This window comes from Cyprinus carpio, chromosome A20 (assembly GCF_018340385.1).
Source record: "Cyprinus carpio isolate SPL01 chromosome A20, ASM1834038v1, whole genome shotgun sequence".
Lineage (NCBI taxonomy): Eukaryota > Metazoa > Chordata > Actinopteri > Cypriniformes > Cyprinidae > Cyprinus > Cyprinus carpio.
The window spans coordinates 15661921-15682565 of NC_056591.1; the positions used below are offsets into that span (position 1 = coordinate 15661921).

Here is a 20645-nt window from a genome sequence, read left to right on the forward strand (position 1 = left end):
CGACCATGGCGAACTGTACGCGAGAGGGGCGGAGCTTACGAGGTCTGCTGGTTCATGAGAAATCAGCTGTAAATTGGAAGAGGGTGATGCGAGCCATCACTGATTCTTGCTTATACTAGCATCTTGCAATATAAACGAGTTGTTACTTAATAATTTTGTCATTTACACGGATACATTTGGTCTCTTCTGACTCGATTAAATGAGTTAATGAACCTTTATTGTTGAAGGGAAATGTTATTTTGCCTTCACAAATTATCATAAGAAAGATTGTACCTACTTTATAAAATATTTTAATTAACCCTATTTTTATTAAAAGAAAAGCGAATTATAGCTTACTGAGGGAAGCCAAAAAGTACAATGACAGATTTGGAGACCATTAGACTTTAAATAAGTCTTTTTGTGAAGGTTGCAAAATATTAATTTGAATTATTTAAGTACTTTATTTGCCTTTTTGTGTCTTTAACTATCCCGTATGATCTTTTCTATTATAATTTCTAGTTGTTTTTGCAATGTTTTTTATAAGGGGGAGATTATGTATTTATGAGTTAACGCCATGTCTGCAGCACTGGCTATATTCATGGCAAGAGGAAACATTTCAATTTCACAATTCAGTTGTATATATCATTTCAAAACAATTATATAACAATTTTGTTTGAAAATTATATAAATAAATATACAAAAACATACATATAATAAAAATAATAACAAGAATAAAAGTAATAAGAACAATTCTTTCAGTCTTTCAGCTTAATGCATGACAAAAAAAAAAATAATTAAAATCGTCCCAGGAGAATTATTTTTAAAAATGTCTATTTATTTCATGGAATTCTCTTCCGCATTTTGGACTGTAATACTCCGAACACTAGAAGGCAATAGCAACGTAATATGTGTCAGAAGTCACAGAGACGACATGGTTTCAATACTGAAGTACGTGTTTACCCCTTTTGCTAGAAACCCTCTTGCCAAAATGCACTACTCTTCAGGAGTCAGTATCAGGCTTTTGCCCAGTTATAAGTGTTCTTTTGAAGACCCAGTGCACGTGATCGTGAGTGGCTTAAACCATCAACAACGCGTGGATCTGCGCTCTAAAATCACCGATGATAGCGGACGTGTTTTCCAGGCTTGTGCCACCTACCAAGCAGACGATAATGGCCAGGTCGACCTCAGCCGCGACCCTTCTCTTGGTGGGAGCTTTACGGGAGTGGAACCAATGGGCTTATTCTGGGCTCTGAAAGCAGATGTTGTAAGCTGCAAGTTTGCACTAACAGACGTGACGCGCCCTGCTCTCGTTGACATTGAGGTTGTCAGTGACAATAGAGTCATTGCCAAAGTGACAAACGAAAGACACTGCTTGACCGACGGTGTCCGGAGAATTCCTGTAACCGAAGGCAGGATCAGAGGAACACTTTTCATGCCACCTGGTAAGTCAATAAAGGCAATTAAATCCGTCATTACAATTCAGTAGGTTATGCTTGTAGGTTATATTTGTTATAGCGCCTCCTTGTGGTAAAAAATAGTCTAACACTACTGCTTGACACAACTGAAAAGGTCTTCTGTCAACTATAAATTCATGCTCCGTAGTGTAAACAGGCTTGGGAGGGTTACTTAAAAAAATTATTCCGCTACAGTTACAAATTACTTAACGAAAAAATAATTCAGTAACGTAATCCAAGCACCACAATATTAATGTTATCTGATTACTTTTGGATTCCTTCAAGGTCACATATCTAAATGAAGTCAAATATAACAATATTTCAAAAGGTCCTTATACAACAGGAAAATAACCAAAACCCACAACTACAACGACCAAGCAAATAAATATTAAACAATAGTATTAAAATGACAAATTATTTCCATATTTTTGCCACAAAATTATGTTTTATTATGAAGGGAATGCACACACTCTCTTTCCAGGTAAACATTCATGCACACAGAAATGTATCTCCAGCAAAATATTTTAGCAAGTTAAAGGCTGACATTTCTCACTTAGGAGGTAATATTGGGACTGTTATTGAAGCAGATTAATTTACAGTTTCGTAGGGTTTCCCATACATTGATTTATTTGTGGCGGCCGGCCACAATATCAACACTGACCACCACAAATAGATTTTCCGAAAGGCTTGACTTCTTTGAATAAACATGAGCTCTGCACGTTTCAAAATCAAAACGTGGTACGGGTGTTTTTATATAAATGTATCTTTTTTGAAGGGAACTGATTGTTTTCAGAAAAGTTTTGATGTCATTTTAATCAAGATGGCAGCGCATCCACATGTAGCAGCTTCTCTCGCTCCCAACAAAACGGTATTCTCTTGTTTTATGTCTTGAGTCGCAATGTACGTCTTCATCGCATCTACCTGTCTTTAAGCGCGCATACAGTCTTGAGTTTCTGCTGGATGTCAGCAGAACCACATTTTAAGAGTTAAACTTCGTGCACGCGGAAGAGCTGCGTACCTCGGTCTGCTCTGGAGGCCTTCACCATCACCGACACCCACTACTGCATCTCGCCCAGAGCGGAGGCGCCACAAGCGGCGTGAGAGGAAGCAGAAGAGGGGTAAGCACGGATGTATCCGGGCTAGGCTAACGGCTAACCCACACAAGCCAGCTATTCCCACCAGCAGACAGCCCACCGTGATGCTTTTCTCATCATAGCTGGGGATTTCATCCATGCAGACTTAAAGAGTGTGTTCCCAAAAATACACCAACACATTAACTTTCCAACACGAGGTAATAACATTTTAGATTTTGTTTACACCACACAGAGAGGAGCTTACATAGCCTTCCCCCTCCCCCACCTTGGTGCCTCAGACCACATCACTGTCATGCTAATGCCTGATGCCAAACCAGTTCACAAACAAATTCAAGTGTTGCCGGAAGGGTCGTCAGAGGCTCTTCAAGACTGTTTTGACAATACTGACTGGAATATGTTTAAGGAGGCGGCCACATACAGTAACACCACAGACCTCCATGAGCACTCAGAGACTGTCACTGCCTACATCAACAAGTGTATTGATGATGTAACAGTCATAAAGACCATCACTGTCCGGGCCAACCAGCAGCCGTGAATGACAGGGGAGGTCTACAGACTCCTGAAGACGCAGAACGCTGCCTTCAGAGCTGGAGATGAGGTGGCCCTGAGGACAGCCGTTGCCAACCTATCCTGCTATCCCAGACATGCTAAGAGACAGTACTCCAGGAGGATAGCCCATCGTTTCAGCGACACTCGGAGCCTGTGGCAGGGGATATAGGCCATTATGGACTACAAGCCCCCACCACGGACCTGTGACAGCAACATCTCTCTGCTGAATGCCTTCTTTGCTCGCTTTGAGAAACAAAACAGCACCACTGCATAGAAGACTCCACCTCCTCCCGGTGACCAGGTGATGACGCTGACCCTAGACAGCGTGAGGAGATCCTTCAGCAGGACCAATGCATGCAAAGCTCCGGGACCTGACAACATTCCTGGGCGTGTACTGAGAGACTTTGCAGCGGAACTCACGGATGTCTTCACAGACATTTTCAACATCTCGCTTAGTCAGGCTGTTGTCCCCACATGCTTCAAAGCTACCACCATCATTCCAGTACCGAAGAAGCCGTCTCCATCCTGCTTCAATGACTACCATCCAGTTGCACTTACTCCTATTCTCATGAAGTGCTTTGAATGGCTAGTCATGCACCATATCAAGTCTGCCCTCCCCTCCTCCTTGGTGACTATCGTCCAGTTAGGCTTTATCATATTCCCTCCACTCAGCACTCACACATATAGACAAAAAGGACTCATACGTCAGAATGCTGTTCATAGACTTCAGTAAAGCAATTCAACACAATCATACCTCAACAGCTCATTTACAAACTGGTCCAGCTGGGACTCAACACTTCGCTGTGCAACTGGCTGTTGGACTTTCTGACTGGCAGCAACACATCCAGCATAGTGCACATCACAGAGGACCTCTCCTGGACTGAAAACACAGAGGCACTGGCCAATAAAGCACAGTAGCATCTCTACTTCCTACTGAGAAGAGCTAGAGCCCCGGCCCCCATCATGTGCACCTTCTACAGAGGCACAGTCGAGAGCATTCTAACGAGCTGCATCACTGTGTGGTATGGTGCCTGCAATGCGTCCTGCTGGAAGACCCTTCAGTGCATAGTGAGAACAGCTGAGAAGATCATTGGTGTCTCTCTCCCCTCCCTCCAGGACATTTACGGAACCCATCTCACTCTCAGAGCCCTCTGCATCGCAGGTGATCCCACTCACCCGTCACACAGCTTCTTCAGTCTGCTGCCATCAGGGAGGTGACTGCGGAGTCTCCAGGCCAGGACCAGCAGACTGAAGGACAGCTTCATCTATCAGGCTGTCAGGAAGCTGAACTCGCTCCCAAACTTGCCCCCCCTTCCCTCTTTTGCCCCAGGCACCACTAAACTGTTAGTGTTATCTGTATGCACCATGGGTCTGAGAGTAACGCAATTTCAATTCTCTGTATGTATGTACTGTACATGTGGAAGAATTGACAATAAAGCAGACTTGACTTGACTTGACTATAATGCCTGATAAAGCAATGGAAATAAACATAAAATTACTTTTTTTATTATTTAACAGTGGTTTACTGAACAAATTTCTCTTTTAAATATATCCAATTATAATTAATTTTCTTAGGGATAAAAATCTACCTCAGATTCTGCGCTAAACTATAGGGAGCCCTTTTACATTACTGAAAGTGAAGTGACGTGTGGCGATTGATTGTTGGCTTTAGTTTGAATTTGTGCTCTACATTTAACCCATCCAAGTGCACACACACAGTAGTGAACACACACACACCATGCATGAAAACACACTCGGAGCAGTAAGTAGCCATATTGCTGCGGTGCCCGGGGAGCAGTTGGGTGTTTGGTGCCTTATTCAAGGGTCTCACCTCAGTCGTGGTATTGAGGGTAGAAAAAAAGTGCTGGCTATTCGCTCCTCCCACGACAATTCCTGCCGGAGACTCGAACCAGCAACCTGTGTGTTACAAGTCTGACTCTCTTACGATTAAGCCATGACTGCCCCAAGGCGGATTCGAACTCTGGTCGACCATATCACATGCTTCATCCACGAGCATTGCTCTCTACAACCTGTGCCACTGCAGACGTTGAAGGTTACAATTCACAACAAAGCCCAAACTTAAATTTAATTACTATTTATTTTTACACTTAACAACAGAGGCCAAACTTAATTAAATTTTGTTTTTAAATATTGTAATTTGCACTTAATTTAGTTTTGGTTTGCTTTATTGTTGATCTAAATTTCTATTTGTTGTTGAAATATTTTCATTTACACAGTAAAATGGCGTATTGCTGCCTTCATGTGTTATTGGAATTATCGTAAATATGAGTTTCCTAATCGGAAACTGGACATGAACGGCCTCTTAAGTCATATTTACTACTGGGAAATTCGGAAATAATGCTGCGTTCCAGGCAGGTTTTTGAGCCCGCAAATCACAACTTCAAACCGCGACTCACGACTTTGTAGTGTTCCAGGCAAGTCACACCAGACTGCCTGAGCGCAAGGAATTGTAGCTAGATTATTAAATTTATTGCAACGTCATATTGTCCTAAAGTCTATTTCTCACCGTGTACCACTTGCATAAACACTGGTTTAACACTTGCATATATTGTCAATTTTGTCTGTAGTTGTTTCGATGGCTGTTTGGCGTGATAGCTTGGAACTGGGAGTACATCGATCTAGTACGAGTTCACGGGTGGGAAGTCACGGGTTTGACTGCCGTTCCGGTGCACTTTCACGGGTAGAAGGTTGGAAAAACACGGGTTACGGGTTGCCTGGAACGTGGCATAATTTTGATACCAGAGTTTCCGAGTTGGGCGGGTCATAAACTTTAAACATGGTGGAGGGGACAACCATTGCTGCTGTCAATGCTGTTCTCACAGCAACTACATCCCTTTGTCTTGTCGCTAAAGTAGTGTATTTATAGGCTAGATATGAATGATCACTCGAATCATATTGTATGTTTTATAAGCAGTGAAATAAGCATGTATTTGACCGAAATTCCAGAATTGTCAGCAAACTGCATGTATAGCATGGATAATGTTTATATGATTGTCAACCAATGGGAAGCTACATTTTATTCTTTCTGACATTAAAGCACTTGAATATGACAAGCTCTAATCATGACTTCATAAGTGGGACATAGGAAATTTCTGATAGCACGTGAAGGCAGCATTAGGCCCTCACATTCTTACTATACTCAATTAAAGTTTGGTTGTGTGTCTCTAGTTTTGAAATCTTCTCTGTCAGCCTAACTAGGCTATTTGTCTGCATTTATCTGAAATAATATCTGAAATATGGTGAGAATTAAGTTATATTTTAGCAGTTTCAACAACAGAGAGTGATAGTAAGATAGAGAGTCCAACAGAAAAACAATGCTACATGGAGATGAGAGGGTCTGTATTACATACTATTGGAGAAAACGTAACAGCTAACTCAGATCACGTGTGCCTTAATAACCAATCAAATTACAGCCTTGACGTCTTTGAATTTCAGTCAGAGTTGTACGACACTCAATCACCATTTACAGATACCATAGGAATGAATGGGAATTGCCATAAGCTGAATCCCACCTGTCGAAAAAATTCAGTGACTTTTCTTTCGTGGTAAACTCTAAAAATAGTTAAATACAAAGTATTTAGTATTAAATATTAAGTATTGTTTAGTGTAAAACATGTTGAAGATTAGCAGATAGGCTTTCAGTTCATTAAATGATAAGCTGTTTCCTCTAAAAAGCTGTTTATTCAGCGTAGTGAAGCCTCTCCTCCATTGCCATCATTAAAAAAAAATGAATGAATGGGTGTCCTTTATTTTGCCTCGCTGAAGGTGGCAACCCTAGTTACATCCCTAGTGACTTGTAACTTGTAATGGAGTTATTTTCACTCTAAGGTATCTTTACTTTTACTCAGTGGTTTTCAGATACTCTTTACACTTCTGTCTACTATTTTTCTACTAAGTTAATAATGTAATATTATGATTTTTTCAGGTAAAGGACCATTTCCTGGGATTTTGGATACATATGTATTTAGAGGAGGTCCTTTTGAGTTGAGGGCAGCTCTGTTGGCAAAGAGAGGCTTTGCTGTTTTTGCCTTGGCTTTCCAGGCTTACCAAGATTTACCCAAAAGGGCTGACAAATTTCACCTTGAGTACTTTGAAGAAGGTATAGATTTTCTACGGCAACAACCAGAGGTTAGTATGTACAGCCATTCATATATATTCCTGATTGTTATGATTTCAAGATAAAATCCCAGAGCAGTGTTATTTTGTTATTAATGAAATTATCTTTTTTTTTATTAATATTTTGAATTATTTTGAATATTTTGAAATATATATGTGTGTGTGTGTGTGTATGTGTGTGTGTGTGTGTGTGTGTATATATATATATATATATATATATATATATATATATATATATATATATATATATATATATATATATATGTATATGTGTATCATTTTTATTTATTTTTTTCCAAAGGTCAAAGATCAAAAAATTGGCCTAGTGTCCATATCAAAGAGTGGAGATCTTGCTTTGTCGATGGCAACATTCCTTCCTGGTATATCGGCTACTGTTTGGATCAATGGATGCAATGCCAATACTTTGGTTCCCATCTACTACAAAGACATTTGTGTTCCAGCCCTCTTGTTTGATGTTAAGAGAGCAAAAATGACACCATTGGGCCTTCTGGATATTGGGGATGTTATGAATGACCCAATGTCAGAAGAAGGCCTTCCTAGCCTTATTCCCATTGAACGTGCCTCAGGTAACTTCATGTTTATAATGTCAGAAGCCGACAGGAATTGGCAAAGTGCCTATTATGCAAAACTAGCATGCGAAAGACTTAAAGCATATGGGAAGAATAACTACGAGCTGGTGAGGTATGAAAAAGCAGGTCACTTTATCGAGGTGCCCTATATGCCGTTTTGTCTTGCCAATTTTCATGCTGCCGCTAACCAAGTGGTTTACTTTGGCGGCGAACCTAAGGCCCATTCAGAGGCTCAGCTGGACGCATGGAAGAGGATGGTGAATTTTTTCAAAAAACACTTAACTGCTACTGATGACGACTGCAGATCTAAACTGTAAGAAAAAGGGAATATAAAGTCCATATCATCATAGTATCCAATTAGTGTTGACTTGATTTACCTTAATATCTAATGTAGTTAAAGGCACATTATGTAAGTTTTCGTCACTAGAGTGCGCATATTCAAAACAAACAAGAAACGTAGTTTGATAATGCAGTGATTGAGTGAGGAATCATGGGAGTTGTCGTCTTACACATACAATCTGATACAATCATGTTCATTGATGAGCCAATTTATTAAAGACTTATTAAGGCCACTGTAGTATGAAGCAGTGTGGGGCTAAAAGTCGTGGAAGCGAAACAAGGTCGCTGGAGTGATTGCTAATGAAGGACGAGCACAATACACGGCTCGACAGCAGCAGAGCTTTTCTTATGCCTCTGTCGACCGCTTCCACTTCTTCCGGTCATGCGTATGTGCGGTAAAACAGCGCTGTTTTATACTAGATACATTTGAAAGTTCTGTTATGCTGCTCTGTGCGTTCGTAACCTGTCTAATAAAATACATAACAAATTGCTTATTTCTCTGGATTTAAATTTTTTTCAAAACATTTGGGATAATGTAAGTAGACAAGTCAGCAAAATATATAACACTTTTGGGATATTTGAATAAAAAAATCTTACATATTGTGCCTTTAAGTAGTCAATAATTTTTAAAAAAAAATTATCAAACTGAATGAAGCACATGTATTATTGTAGCATTCCTGTAGCATTCTCTATCTCTATCTACCTCTCTATCTCTACGTTAGGTCTGTTTTATTTTTTGAACAGCCTCTGGTGCCTTCATTTTAAAGAAGCCTTTTCCTCCTCAATCTATTCTTTCCTGAAGAATGTTTATGTCTAGATAAACATTCTATCAAGGCACAGACTTTGTAATGGAGATGTGCAACTATGGGCATTGGTTACAAGTGAGTATACTGTATGCAAATTACACTTTTATGTATTACCCGGAGCTTCCAATAAAATACAACTAGATATCTTGTGATTATGATTTTGTATGTTTAATTTTTAGTTTAAATATTTTATATTAATATATTATAATTTAGATGTGTTGGTCAGTGGAATAGCAGACAACATCCACAAATTATTATTAGGAAGACAGTACAAATTATTATTAGGAAGACAGTAATCCAAATTAATCGTTCTGTGCCACAACAACACTAAATATTACCATTATGTTTTGTCATCATTTACTCTCAACCCTCAAGATGATTTTGACGAATGTTTCAGCATTTTTCAACTGTCCCTACAATGAGAGTCAAAAGGTTTTACAAAACATCTGCTTTTGTATTCCAAAAATGAAAGTGTCGTATGAGTTTGGAATAACATGAAGGCAAGTATAACAGAATTCAAATGTTTGAGTGAACTGTCCCTTTTAAGTTTGTTGCAGTATAGCTGCCATTATTTCACATGAACCAGTACATGAAAGTGAATCTCACTGGATGAGTGCTGATGATTGTTTTCTTTCTGATGCATCAGTGTGTGAGTGTGTGTGTGTGTGTGTGTTTAAACATTGAGATCCTCTCTGTGCAAACCTCCAGTGGTACTTATTGCTAATCTTTTAGAGAGCACTGTGATAAGGACACCCTCCAGCGGGCTGTGCCATTTAACCCGGACTACTTAAGATGAAGCTCTTAAGAGTTCTTGCATGTGGATTTGCTGGAAAAGATTCTTTTTATATTTGCGGAGGAGCTGTTATTATAATCTGCAGTGCATGACATTTCCGTGAACTGATGATTGTGTTCTTGAGTGGGGAATTACAGAATAATTTAAATATTAATTGTGACCTGTGCTGGTAAAATGAGTCACAATGAGCAAATTTTCAAAAATGAGTTTGGTGTTGATAGAGTCGCAATCAATTTTGAAAAAAAAATCAAGTTACGGTTCCAAACCAAAATCACTAGCAGTGTTGCATCTTTTCCTCCAGTTCTTAATAATAATTAATAATCACAATATAGCTACTTTTTATTTTATCTTTGTTATTATAAGAACAGATGCAAAAAAACAAAACAAACAAACAAACAAAAAAAACAACAGTAGAACAAATATATAAAAGAAACAAATAATGCATTAGTCTACCTATTTCATTTTACATCTAATGCATTCAAGTAAGAAAAACAAATAATCAAATGTAAAAATCCCTGTAGTATGTTCATTACAAATAAATTGATTATTAAAACTACAAAAGCATTTGACATTCATCAGAGACTCCTATCCAAAGCGACTTACATTCAGGCTATACATATTTTTATATAAAAGGTAGGTGGGTTCCCTGGGAATTAAACCACAACCTTTTGCTGCTAACACAATGCTCTACCACTGAGCCACAGGACCACAGTCCAATCAAGAGCAGCAAGTGATTCACTCTTTCAGATTCAGGTTACTAAAAAGCAAGTTAAATACATGTAAATATTATTTTTCTAGCCTATATAAAAACAAGAATGGCTCTACAACAGAGAAAATCAATATAATGGAAATAAAGGTTGGTTGCTAGCTGTGTCGTTAGGGCCTGTGCATCACTTTTGTATTATACGTAGAATTCACAAATCGTGGCCTAGTGGTTAGAGAGTTTGACTCCTAACCCTGAGGTTGTGGGTTTGAGTCTCAGGCTGGCAATACCACGACTGAGGTGCCCTTGAGCAAGGCACCGAACCCCCAACTGCTCCCTGGGTGCTGCAGCATAAATGGCTGCCCACTGCTCATGGTGTGTGTGTGTTTACTGCTGTGTGTGCACTTTGGATGGGTTAAATGCAGAGCATGGATTCTGAGTATGGGTCACCATACTTGGCTGTATGTCATGTCACTTTCACTTTTTTTTTTTAATTTTAGGCTAGTATAGTTTTGAGTTAGGTGAAACCAAAACAGCTTCTAGAAAACAAGGCACATTTGTGTTAATGGACTTTTGACTCTATACCTTCTAGTTAATGAAATATTGCTTAACCCTTCTGACAACATCCATGTGTGACAACTAGCCCCGGTCTCATTTCATGCAGGCTTTAGAGATTCCTCATGTGTTGTCTAAAATCTCCCCTGACCAAGGACCATTAGCCTTCCTATTATAGAACAAGAAAACAAAAGCAACACGTAGACAAATTCAATGCAGTGTGAGGTTTGCACACTCAGTAGATACAGCCTACTTCAGGAAAATAGTTTAACGTGTAGATTCGGTAAGCTATAGGCCTACATGCTGGCGTTTTGCTTAGTGGATGAGATATTTACTTAAAAATAATGAAAACTGCTCAAATAACGTTTTTATTCCGAGGATTCTGTTAATACCTTAACAGATGTTGCTTTGTTCGCGTGCAGTGCTTGTCTGGAGCAGTATCTGGCCAAATATATGCTCAATCCAAACCTCTGCTTCAAATTCTCACGCGCCTCTCGAAGACGCCGTGACGGACGGAGACGGTGACGTTTTATTGTAAGCGCCCACCGTTCATTTGAAGAAATAAAGCGCTATTGTCACTCGTATTGAAGCCTGTTCGCTAAAGCCCAGTTGTCAGATCACACACTGACTCGATATTTAGCGTGATATGCGTTTACCAAAAATCGTTTTTGACACTTGGATATGGCTATGATCGTTCAGAACGATCTCATACGGGTATGTTGGTAATTTCTCTCTGGTATTTTCTCTATGGCTTATCGTACACTGTTTAGACATTATTATTAGCATACAGTTGCATATTGTATAACCCAATGCTCGCGAAATATTGTATATAACCCGTATTATGTTATTTTCTTCTATTCACACGGCTAACGTTGAAATGAAGTGGAGTTGTGAGACGCGAGACAAGTCGCCGTCACTGTCGTATCGCTCCATCAATGACATTGTTTATGCGATCTGTACGGTGTGATCAAAATTATGCCAAATCTGCAATGTGCAGTCCTGTATGGGATATTTTATTATTGCGAACGATCTCCGTCCAGCGTTTTTTAAAGATGCTTTGCATTTTGGGGAACTGGAGAAAACATGCGAGTTAATCATGTTGGACACAATATCATAACGCTTGAGCCCTGTTCACCAATAACGTGAGCGCGGCGAGACCAGAGCCGAAGAACTCTAGTGGCGCCTCAGATATGAGTGATGATGGAGGAGGATAACGCGGAGAGCTGGTTTCCTCTGTCAGAAAACGGAACCACAAGTTTAAACGCATCTAACCTGGGTTTCCTAAACGCGTCGTCTCCGGTGGGTCTGTGGGGTGATGCTCAGGATAAAGAGGTGACACGACTGGAGGAGATCCTGCACGCGCAGGAAAGAGCCTACAAAGATTTCACTACCACCATTCAAGTTTTCATCCTCATCGGCTCCCTTTTGAGTAAGTAGACAAAAACAAGAATTAAAAATGTTTGGCTGTTCATCAGCAAATGTGCGATGGCTGCACTGGCTTCATCTCTAAATATATTTTAATAAAACAAACAATCAAATATAACTGGTTAATTGATGCGATAAACGGCATACAGTTTGAGCCTATTATGAATTAATGTAGAATCCCACGGTGCGTGTGAATGGATAACCACTCTAAAGGTTAGCTGGGGCACAAATTTTATTTGGAATGTGAAAATTTAACAAACATGATCATAAGCTACATATTTTCCGTGATGAATCACATTTTTAGCAGACGTTACATTTTATGTTCATATCAAATGAGAGATGAGAAATTGTAAACAAACACTGTTCGTTATTGAGCATTCACACAATAATGACACACAGGTGTTGTAATTAGTCATGCTACAGCAAACCTTTTCGTTTCACAATCTGTACAATGCAAGCAATTAATGACAAACAAAAAAGTTGTTCTATTCAAACATTATGTGCCATGGTCACACTTGAATCATTTTTACTTAAAAACTCAAAAAAAAAAAAAAAAAAAAAAAAAAAAAAACCTGTTTTGTATACATACTGTAGTTCTATTTATAAATAAATAATTAGATAAATAATGTACGCTTAGTCAAAGCATGGGAACTTATGGGAAGAAGTGATGTTGAATAGCTGTTTTGTGTGATTAGTTTTCTCTTGTGAGCATAAGTGCAGCTTTATTTTCACTTCTTTTCTGAATTTTTAATTAATTATTGATCTGAACTCAGTGATCATTTCCTTTCTATAATCTATGATGACATTTTAATCACAAGTTGCATGCAACTAGTTCACCTTTAGAGTTAGCACACCTGTCCATACTTTAGATTTTTACAGCACATCACAACTTATTCTGGTATAGCCTAATATAAGCTTATTCTGAGATTTAGAATGTTTTGATGACAATTATTTTGTTGTCATTGACACTTTGTACAAACAGCTTTTTTTTTTTTCTAAAAACAAAACAGAAACTGTATTAGAGAGCAGTGCTATTTAAGTTATTCACCATGCCAGAGATATTTCCAAGAAAATGTGTTAAGATGATTGTGTGAATTCTTACACGTTGCAGCAAAATGACTATCACATCTAGAAGCCAGTGATCATGCCACAGATCAGAAACAAAGAAATGAGATGTTGTTTTTACTGGGTTCATTCATGCTTCAACTGATACAAGCAGAGATGTGTAATGTTTCCTCAGACAGTCACATGCCATGTTTCTAAGGAGGCTTTTTTCTACACGACAGCCGCTTACTCTGACAATAATACCTGGGACTCAAACAAACGAGCCATCACATGACTAATTAGCCTGCAGAACCCTTAGTAAAAATGATTGTAATCTGATTATCTGTTTCTGCACTGGATTAGGGCTGAAGTTTCAAAATAGTTGTGAATTTTGTGTTTCAGACATTCATTGTGATTACTAGTTACGGAAGTCATTGTGGCAATGGGTTAGTCATTATTTCACAAAGGTTTTATCCTCGCAATTCATTTAGCAAACTGCTTTGCTCATGCACCCTCCAAATAAAACAATACAGTTGTTTTTCTGCAAATACTCATAACATCTACCTGTTTGCTGCTTATGCATCCAATGCATACATTTGGAATAATTCTCAAAGAATTTAAAGGGCTATATCATCCATAACTTAAAACTCTGTTATCACTCATGTTATCATGATCATCCAAACTTGTTTCTTGTTTTTTTTTTATGTGGAACACAGAAAAAATTTAGTGATACAGGTATGGAACGACATGAGGGTGAGTAAATGATAACAGAATATGAATTTTTTGGTGAACTATCCCTTTAAAAACAACAAGATTTGATAATCTTCTGATCTGACAATTTCATTACTTTTGAGGGATTTTTCATCATTAAGATTAATTAGGCATGATAATTACAGCTAAGTTAGCCAACAGCCAACATCTATTCTCACACTTCAAAATTCTCAGACATATTAGAAAGAGTTGAGAAACCACTAATGAAACCCCTGTGAAGTTAAATAACACTATTAGCCACGGGCATACTGGAGATTTCTGGGAACAAACTGACAATTGTCCAGCACTGTCAGTGTGCAATCAAAATGTCACCAGAGTAATAACACAGAGGCAGCTGCAGATGGATTCCACTGTACTTTGCCCGTTACACCTGCATGGTAATGGGAAAAGATGAAAGTCACAGTCATTGCGGAAAAGATGCACCTTCCAAATGTGTGTCAAGCGTAATAATGGGTCTGAGTAGAGAGCACCTGTCACCTAAGTGCTCCGTTCACATCAACATCCAAGGAAAGATTCACCTCAGGCTCCATTTCAATTCAAGCCGTGTGAATTCCATCATGTCCGTGCATCATTTCTTAAAAGTAAATAAACCTTCCATAGATTTCCACTTGAAGTGACATGCTACATTTCCATTTAGCCCCATTATGCTTTCTCTGATTGTTTTAAATGCTTATCTATGGTATGAAGCAATGAAGCAAACTATGGAAATGCTTATCAGTTACAGCTGTGTTGTCACGTGTCACGTTAAAGAATATTCTTGGTTCAGTATAAGTTAAGGTCAATGGACAGCATTTAACTTCCAAATTGTCCCTCATGGACTGTGGAAGTAAACAGGACCAGGTTTAGAGTATATAAAAGCAGAAATGTAAAGTTTATAACTAAAACACTTTCCTGTTAAAACTTTGACCTGTAAAGCTAAATCATAATTTTTATAGGAATTGTAGGATTTTAGATGATAAATTGTATGTAGTGAAAACATGATACTTTAATTTTAAGTGCTTTACAATAACCCTCTTTTTGTGCTTTTTTAGAGAAAAGGAAATTTAATTTTGTGGTAATCAACATTATGCTACAATTGTTCTCAACTGAGCATGTATTGAACCCAGAATATTCCTTTAAAAAAATTAATTACCCCAAAAGTGTCCCACCTCATTTCAACTTCTCACTATAAGCACTTGGTTTCTATAAGTCTGTGCATGCTAAGCTTTTGCTTCTTCCTCAAATCTTATACCCTGTGCTATGAGCCTCATTTGTCCTTCACAGCAGCATAAGAATGCCACACTGTTGCTTACAGGAACCGCAAAGGGAACAAGGCTTTTTTCCCCCTTCAAATTAGTGTGCAACCTACAGGTACCTCATTGCCATGGGAACTGCTGTAGACAATAAAATGAGGGCTGATTATGTCCCACTCACATTCAGTTGTGTCCTTAGATACTGACCTAGGCTTGTAACGCTCCTCAACCTTTTCTCCTTTTCATCTCTTCGTCCCCAGGCAATACTGCAGTGCTGTGGTGCACTTGTTACACCAATGTCTTCAAATCTGTCACGAATCTCTTCATCAAGAACCTGGCATGTTCTGGTATTTGTGCTGGGTTGGTGTGTGTGCCCTTTGACATAGCCTTGAGTGCCAGTCCCCTATGCTGCCTATGGGTCCATACGCTCCTGCTGTGCAAAGCCATCAAGTTCCTACACAGGCTTTTCTGCTCTGCCACTGTGCTCAGCTTTGCTGTCATCGCCCTGGATAGGTGAGTAGTTATGCATGCTAATTCACTCATCTTTTGCTAACAATTAAAGTGTAATTGATTCAGATTTGAGCTCACTAAGGGTCTCAACCAAACAGTAAATAAAACAGTTGGTTAAGATAATAATATGGTGAATGATCTCTTGAGAAAATCTGAAAACTCTTACAGTTGTAGTCAACCCATGGGCACCAGCTGTTTCACAGAGTAGTGCTTCCATAGCAACCTTCTTCGCCAGACCCTTTATCAGGTCATTGAATAATTTATTTTGATTAGCACAGAAGCCTTTCTTTAGACATTTTTTCACTTGAAAAAAAAAAAACATATATGCACCATGCAGACACAAATCACATAATAAAACTTACAGATTTTCTTATTTTACAAAATTTCCTTTTGTGTCTTTAGTTTAATTGTGGTATAAACAGTTTAGTCCACTAAAAAATATCATTGTTATGTAATGGATTTAAATAGGGCTGGCAACTGACATGTTCTTATTTAGTTCATATTCAGAACAAATTCTGTTTAAACAAAAAACATTTAGCACAATTAGTGTAGTCAGATTTTAGTGAATCTAAACCATTCAACTAGTATAGTCCGATCTCTAAACAAAACTTGCTTCAGCACCAGCAGTGTATTCTAACCGATTCCCAAACAAATTACTTTTATGAATCACTTCCTTTTAGTCAGTATCATTCAGTGCAACTTGTATGTCCGATCTCTAAATAAATGACTCTTATGAACTAGTTCTTTTAAATGAATCAAACTTATTAGCATGACCAGTGTATTCCAACTGATTCCCAAATGAACGACTCCTATGAGCTGATTCTTTATAGTGATTCAAAACCATTAATCTCAACTAGTACAGTCCAGTCATTGAACATTAGCCAACAGAAAACTGCTTGGTTTGAAAATTACTTCTGTGTGAGCTGTGCTTCATTTGTCTATTTTAACAATAGGTAATGGACCTTTTTTGCCAAAGGCTAAAGTGACTGCAACCTTAACAGTGGTGCCTTCCCTGTTTCACTTCCAGGTACTACTCAGCTTTGTATCCTCTGGAGAGAAAGATATCAGATGCCAAATCCAGAGACATGGTCATCTACATCTGGGTACATGCGGTGGTGGCCAGCGCGCCTGTTTTTGCTGTAAGCAATGTGACGGATGTCTACGCCGCCTTTTCCTGTTCTGATGGCCAATCACTTGGACATCTGGTTTACATGATCACATACAGTATCACCACACTCATTTTACCACTAGCAGTGGTGTTTCTAGCCATGGCACTAATCCGCCGCGCACTAAGCTCCAGCCAGAAGAAGAAAGTGATCATCGCGGCACTGCGCACCCCACAGAACAGCATTTCCATCCCGTACGTGTCTCAGCGCGAGGCTGAACTTCATGCCACTCTGTTGTCCATTGTTCTAGTCTTCGCACTGTGCAGCACTCCCTATGCCGCTCTGGTCATATACCGTTCAGTGCTGGGGGCTGCAAAAGCCTCGTCTTGGTTACAGCTGACCGCCGTGTGGCTGCCAAAGGTCTCTCTTCTCACCAACCCGCTGTTTCTCCTCACAGTAAACCGCTCTGTGCGGCGTTGCCTTCTTGATATGCTAGTACGCTTGCATCAGCGCTATAGCCGAAGGAACATGGTCAGCGTTGGGGGTCTGGCTGAAGCAGGGCCGCTAGGGGGCGAGACTGGGGTTCGCTCTGGTAGTCAACTCCTGGAGATGTTCAATATTGGCCAACAACAGATCTTCAGACCAAATGAGGACGAAGAAGATGAGAATGAAATTTCCTCTGTGGCCTCCGCCAACTTTCAACCCAAAGATGAAGGACAAGGTGGAAATGGAGTGGTGACAAGAGAACTGCGTCAGCCGCAGTCAGGGGATGCGGTAAAAGAAGAGGGCTTAGTGTTACCAAAACATTCTCCTATTCAGTCATGTGCCTACTCCTCTTCACAGGTTGCCCCCGCGACTCCCACAGACCCTGAGGATGCAACACAGTTTGGTTTTGGGCCATTTGAGTTGCCGCCACAATGGCTGCCTGAAACCAGGAACAGTAAGAAAAGACTCCTTCCTCCATTGGGTAACACACCAGAGGAGCTGATCCAGACCAAGCAGCCCAGAGTTCGGCCCGAGAGACGCATCAGTAGAAACAATAAAGTTAGTACCTTCCCCAATGTGGATCCATGAAACAGAGTGCAGTGGACTAAATCATAAAAAGCCAAAAAGAAAGATTGTTTGTGTTTTATATCTAAAGTTATTTTGAGATGATCTTCTATGTGAGTGCAGAACAATGAAGAACATGGAGAGTATATGTTTACAGTAGAAAGTAGGAGGAGTTTACATGCTCTCTTGCTGTCTATTTGGACAATTTAATAGACATCCCTTCATCTACTGACAACAGGAAATTGATTTTTCAAAGGAAATTCAAGAAAAAACCATAAGGTAGGCATGGACTGTATGACATTTGTTTTGTTGGAATGGTCAATAAAATTAATCACAATCAGTTTTATGTAGATACGTTTGCTGTGTTGAATTTGACTGATGTGTCCTGCTTAACATATATTTAGCATAATCTATTTCACATAGCTTGAACAGCTAGTTAGAAACTAATGTATAGCACTCAAAATTAAAATATTATTAATTATAAATGAACTTTCATGTACACTACCATTAAAGTTTTTTTTTCATGTTTTTGATAATCTCATAATGCTCTCCAAGGCAGCATGTTTTTTTTGAGAAAAAATACAGTAAAAACGGCAATGTTGTGAAATAAAAAAATAACTTAAAATTAACTAATTTCTGCTTAGCCTGTATTTGGAATAGCCTGTATTTTATTTTTTAAAAAATAAATTGTGTGGGATAAAATTTTGTGGGAACCATATTATATTTATTTGTTTTAGAATTTTGTTTTCATGAATAGAAAATTCAAAAGGATTTTATTTTACAGCATTTGTTTGAAATATATTTTTATAACAATATAATTATTTCACGGTCACTTTTTTATCAATTTAATGCATGCTTGAACAGAAGTATTTCTTAAAACACACACACACACACACACACACACACACACACACACACACACACACGCACACACACACACACATACACAGAGAGAGAGAGAGAGAGAGAGAGAGAGAGAGCGAGAGAGACACATCTTACCTCAAACTTTTGAATAAATACTTAAACTACTTTGTATAGTAGATGTGGTAAGATCTTATTTAGTAATGTAATGCTGTTAACATGCTGCCATGGCCACACCTACTTGTAATGGAAGAAAATCACATGCAGTATAAAGATAGAATTTGTGCTTCATTGCAATGCAGAAAATGTGCCAAAACCAAAGAGTTTACATTGCACAAACACTCAATAATACTGTTGGAATTTCTCAGGAAAAGATTATCCATAACTAAAAAAATGAGGGGAAAACATCACACTGAAGTGTTCAGATTTTACTTATTTCCCATAAAAACCATCACAGCTGGCTATTATCAAGATTTACAAATGTAGATCGCTTGGTGGGAAACAGAATGCATTTTAACTTGTAACTTTGAATTATTTAATCAGTTTGCCGGGCTATGGCTCTTATGTTAGAATACAAAGAGCTCAGACTGACTATTTCTATGTTATGAAACACAATTAAAACATCCTCCACTTAGAAGACATTTGACAGTGGGGTGTTGTTTGGAACGATGTAGTGTAATCATAGGACATAAATTACGACTCTCAAGCTGTTGTTTGGCTTTTATTCTTAAAATATTTCAATGCTTTGTCTTTTTTGACATTGTTTTGCCATTAAAATGTTCATAAAATACCCACATCTATTTCATGTCATTGGTTCATTAAATATATTCTACTTAGTTCCCCAATAATTGACCAATATTCAATATACAAGTATCTATCCAACATAAAATTTTCATAAAAAGAAACAATGTTTATCTGAGTTAATCATCTTTTATGGCAAAAGCAAAGCTAAAGATTAAGCACTTGCATGTGACTGAGAAAAAAAATGTATTAAAGAGGGCAGTGTTTTTCCCCATATGCCAGTTTTAGTGCCATTAATTAAAAGTCTTGATGGATTTTAAAGTTGTTTAATGTGTTTTCCAAATCCAGAAACCACTAGCTTGCATTCCTACTTGAGCTACACCACAACTGGTATGTGTAATTAACATAATACTTGTGCTCTTTTCCACAATGGTTTAATGTATAAAATGTCAAACAAAAGTGTTCTTTGGAAGTACACTGATTGTTATCCATTTACATGACACTTTTAAACACATTTTTTAAAATAATGTTATTTTCATGATTTTCAAAGCATTAGTTAAATTGTCTGATGGAAGCAGCACAAATTCAGTTAAACTAAATACCTCAAAATTGAAGGCAAGGGTTCATTTAATTAGAGTTGCCTAGTGCCATGAACTGCTCTGAGACACGAAGGCTGAGGATCCAAACGCACTGATTATTCAGAGGATAAACCACAATTGTGATTTATTTAAGTAGGTCTAAAGGTTGCCTTGAGTTGTTCAGAGAGATGGGGGGAGTGTTTATTGAGAGAGTAAAACAGGAAATAATGGCTCAGAAATGCAGTACTTAACACAGGTTGAGCAGGTAGGGTTAAGGAGGCACAGAAGCAAACAATGAGTCGGGGCAAAGGAATATGGGAAATTAAGT

The 20645-nt window shown here is 38.5% G+C and overlaps 2 protein-coding genes across 2 annotated transcripts; both read left to right on the forward strand.

The window, feature by feature from the left end:
- The first annotated feature begins 872 nt into the window (after nt 1–872).
- Nucleotides 873–9100, forward strand: LOC109073135 (acyl-coenzyme A thioesterase 5-like). Its single transcript, XM_042777809.1, has 3 exons — nt 873–1421; nt 7023–7225; nt 7515–9100. Exons 1-3 carry the CDS (start codon nt 911–913, stop codon nt 8118–8120), a joined length of 1320 nt encoding a protein of 439 aa, XP_042633743.1. The 5' UTR covers nt 873–910; the 3' UTR covers nt 8121–9100.
- A 2151-nt stretch (nt 9101–11251) lies between these two features.
- On the forward strand, nt 11252–18477 carry LOC109073136 (G-protein coupled receptor 176). The gene is made up of 4 exons (XM_019089311.2): nt 11252–11713; nt 11883–12428; nt 15732–15984; nt 17009–18477. Exons 2-4 carry the CDS (start codon nt 12197–12199, stop codon nt 18159–18161), a joined length of 1638 nt encoding a protein of 545 aa, XP_018944856.2. The 5' UTR covers nt 11252–11713; nt 11883–12196; the 3' UTR covers nt 18162–18477.
- Nucleotides 18478–20645: the final 2168 nt, after the last annotated feature.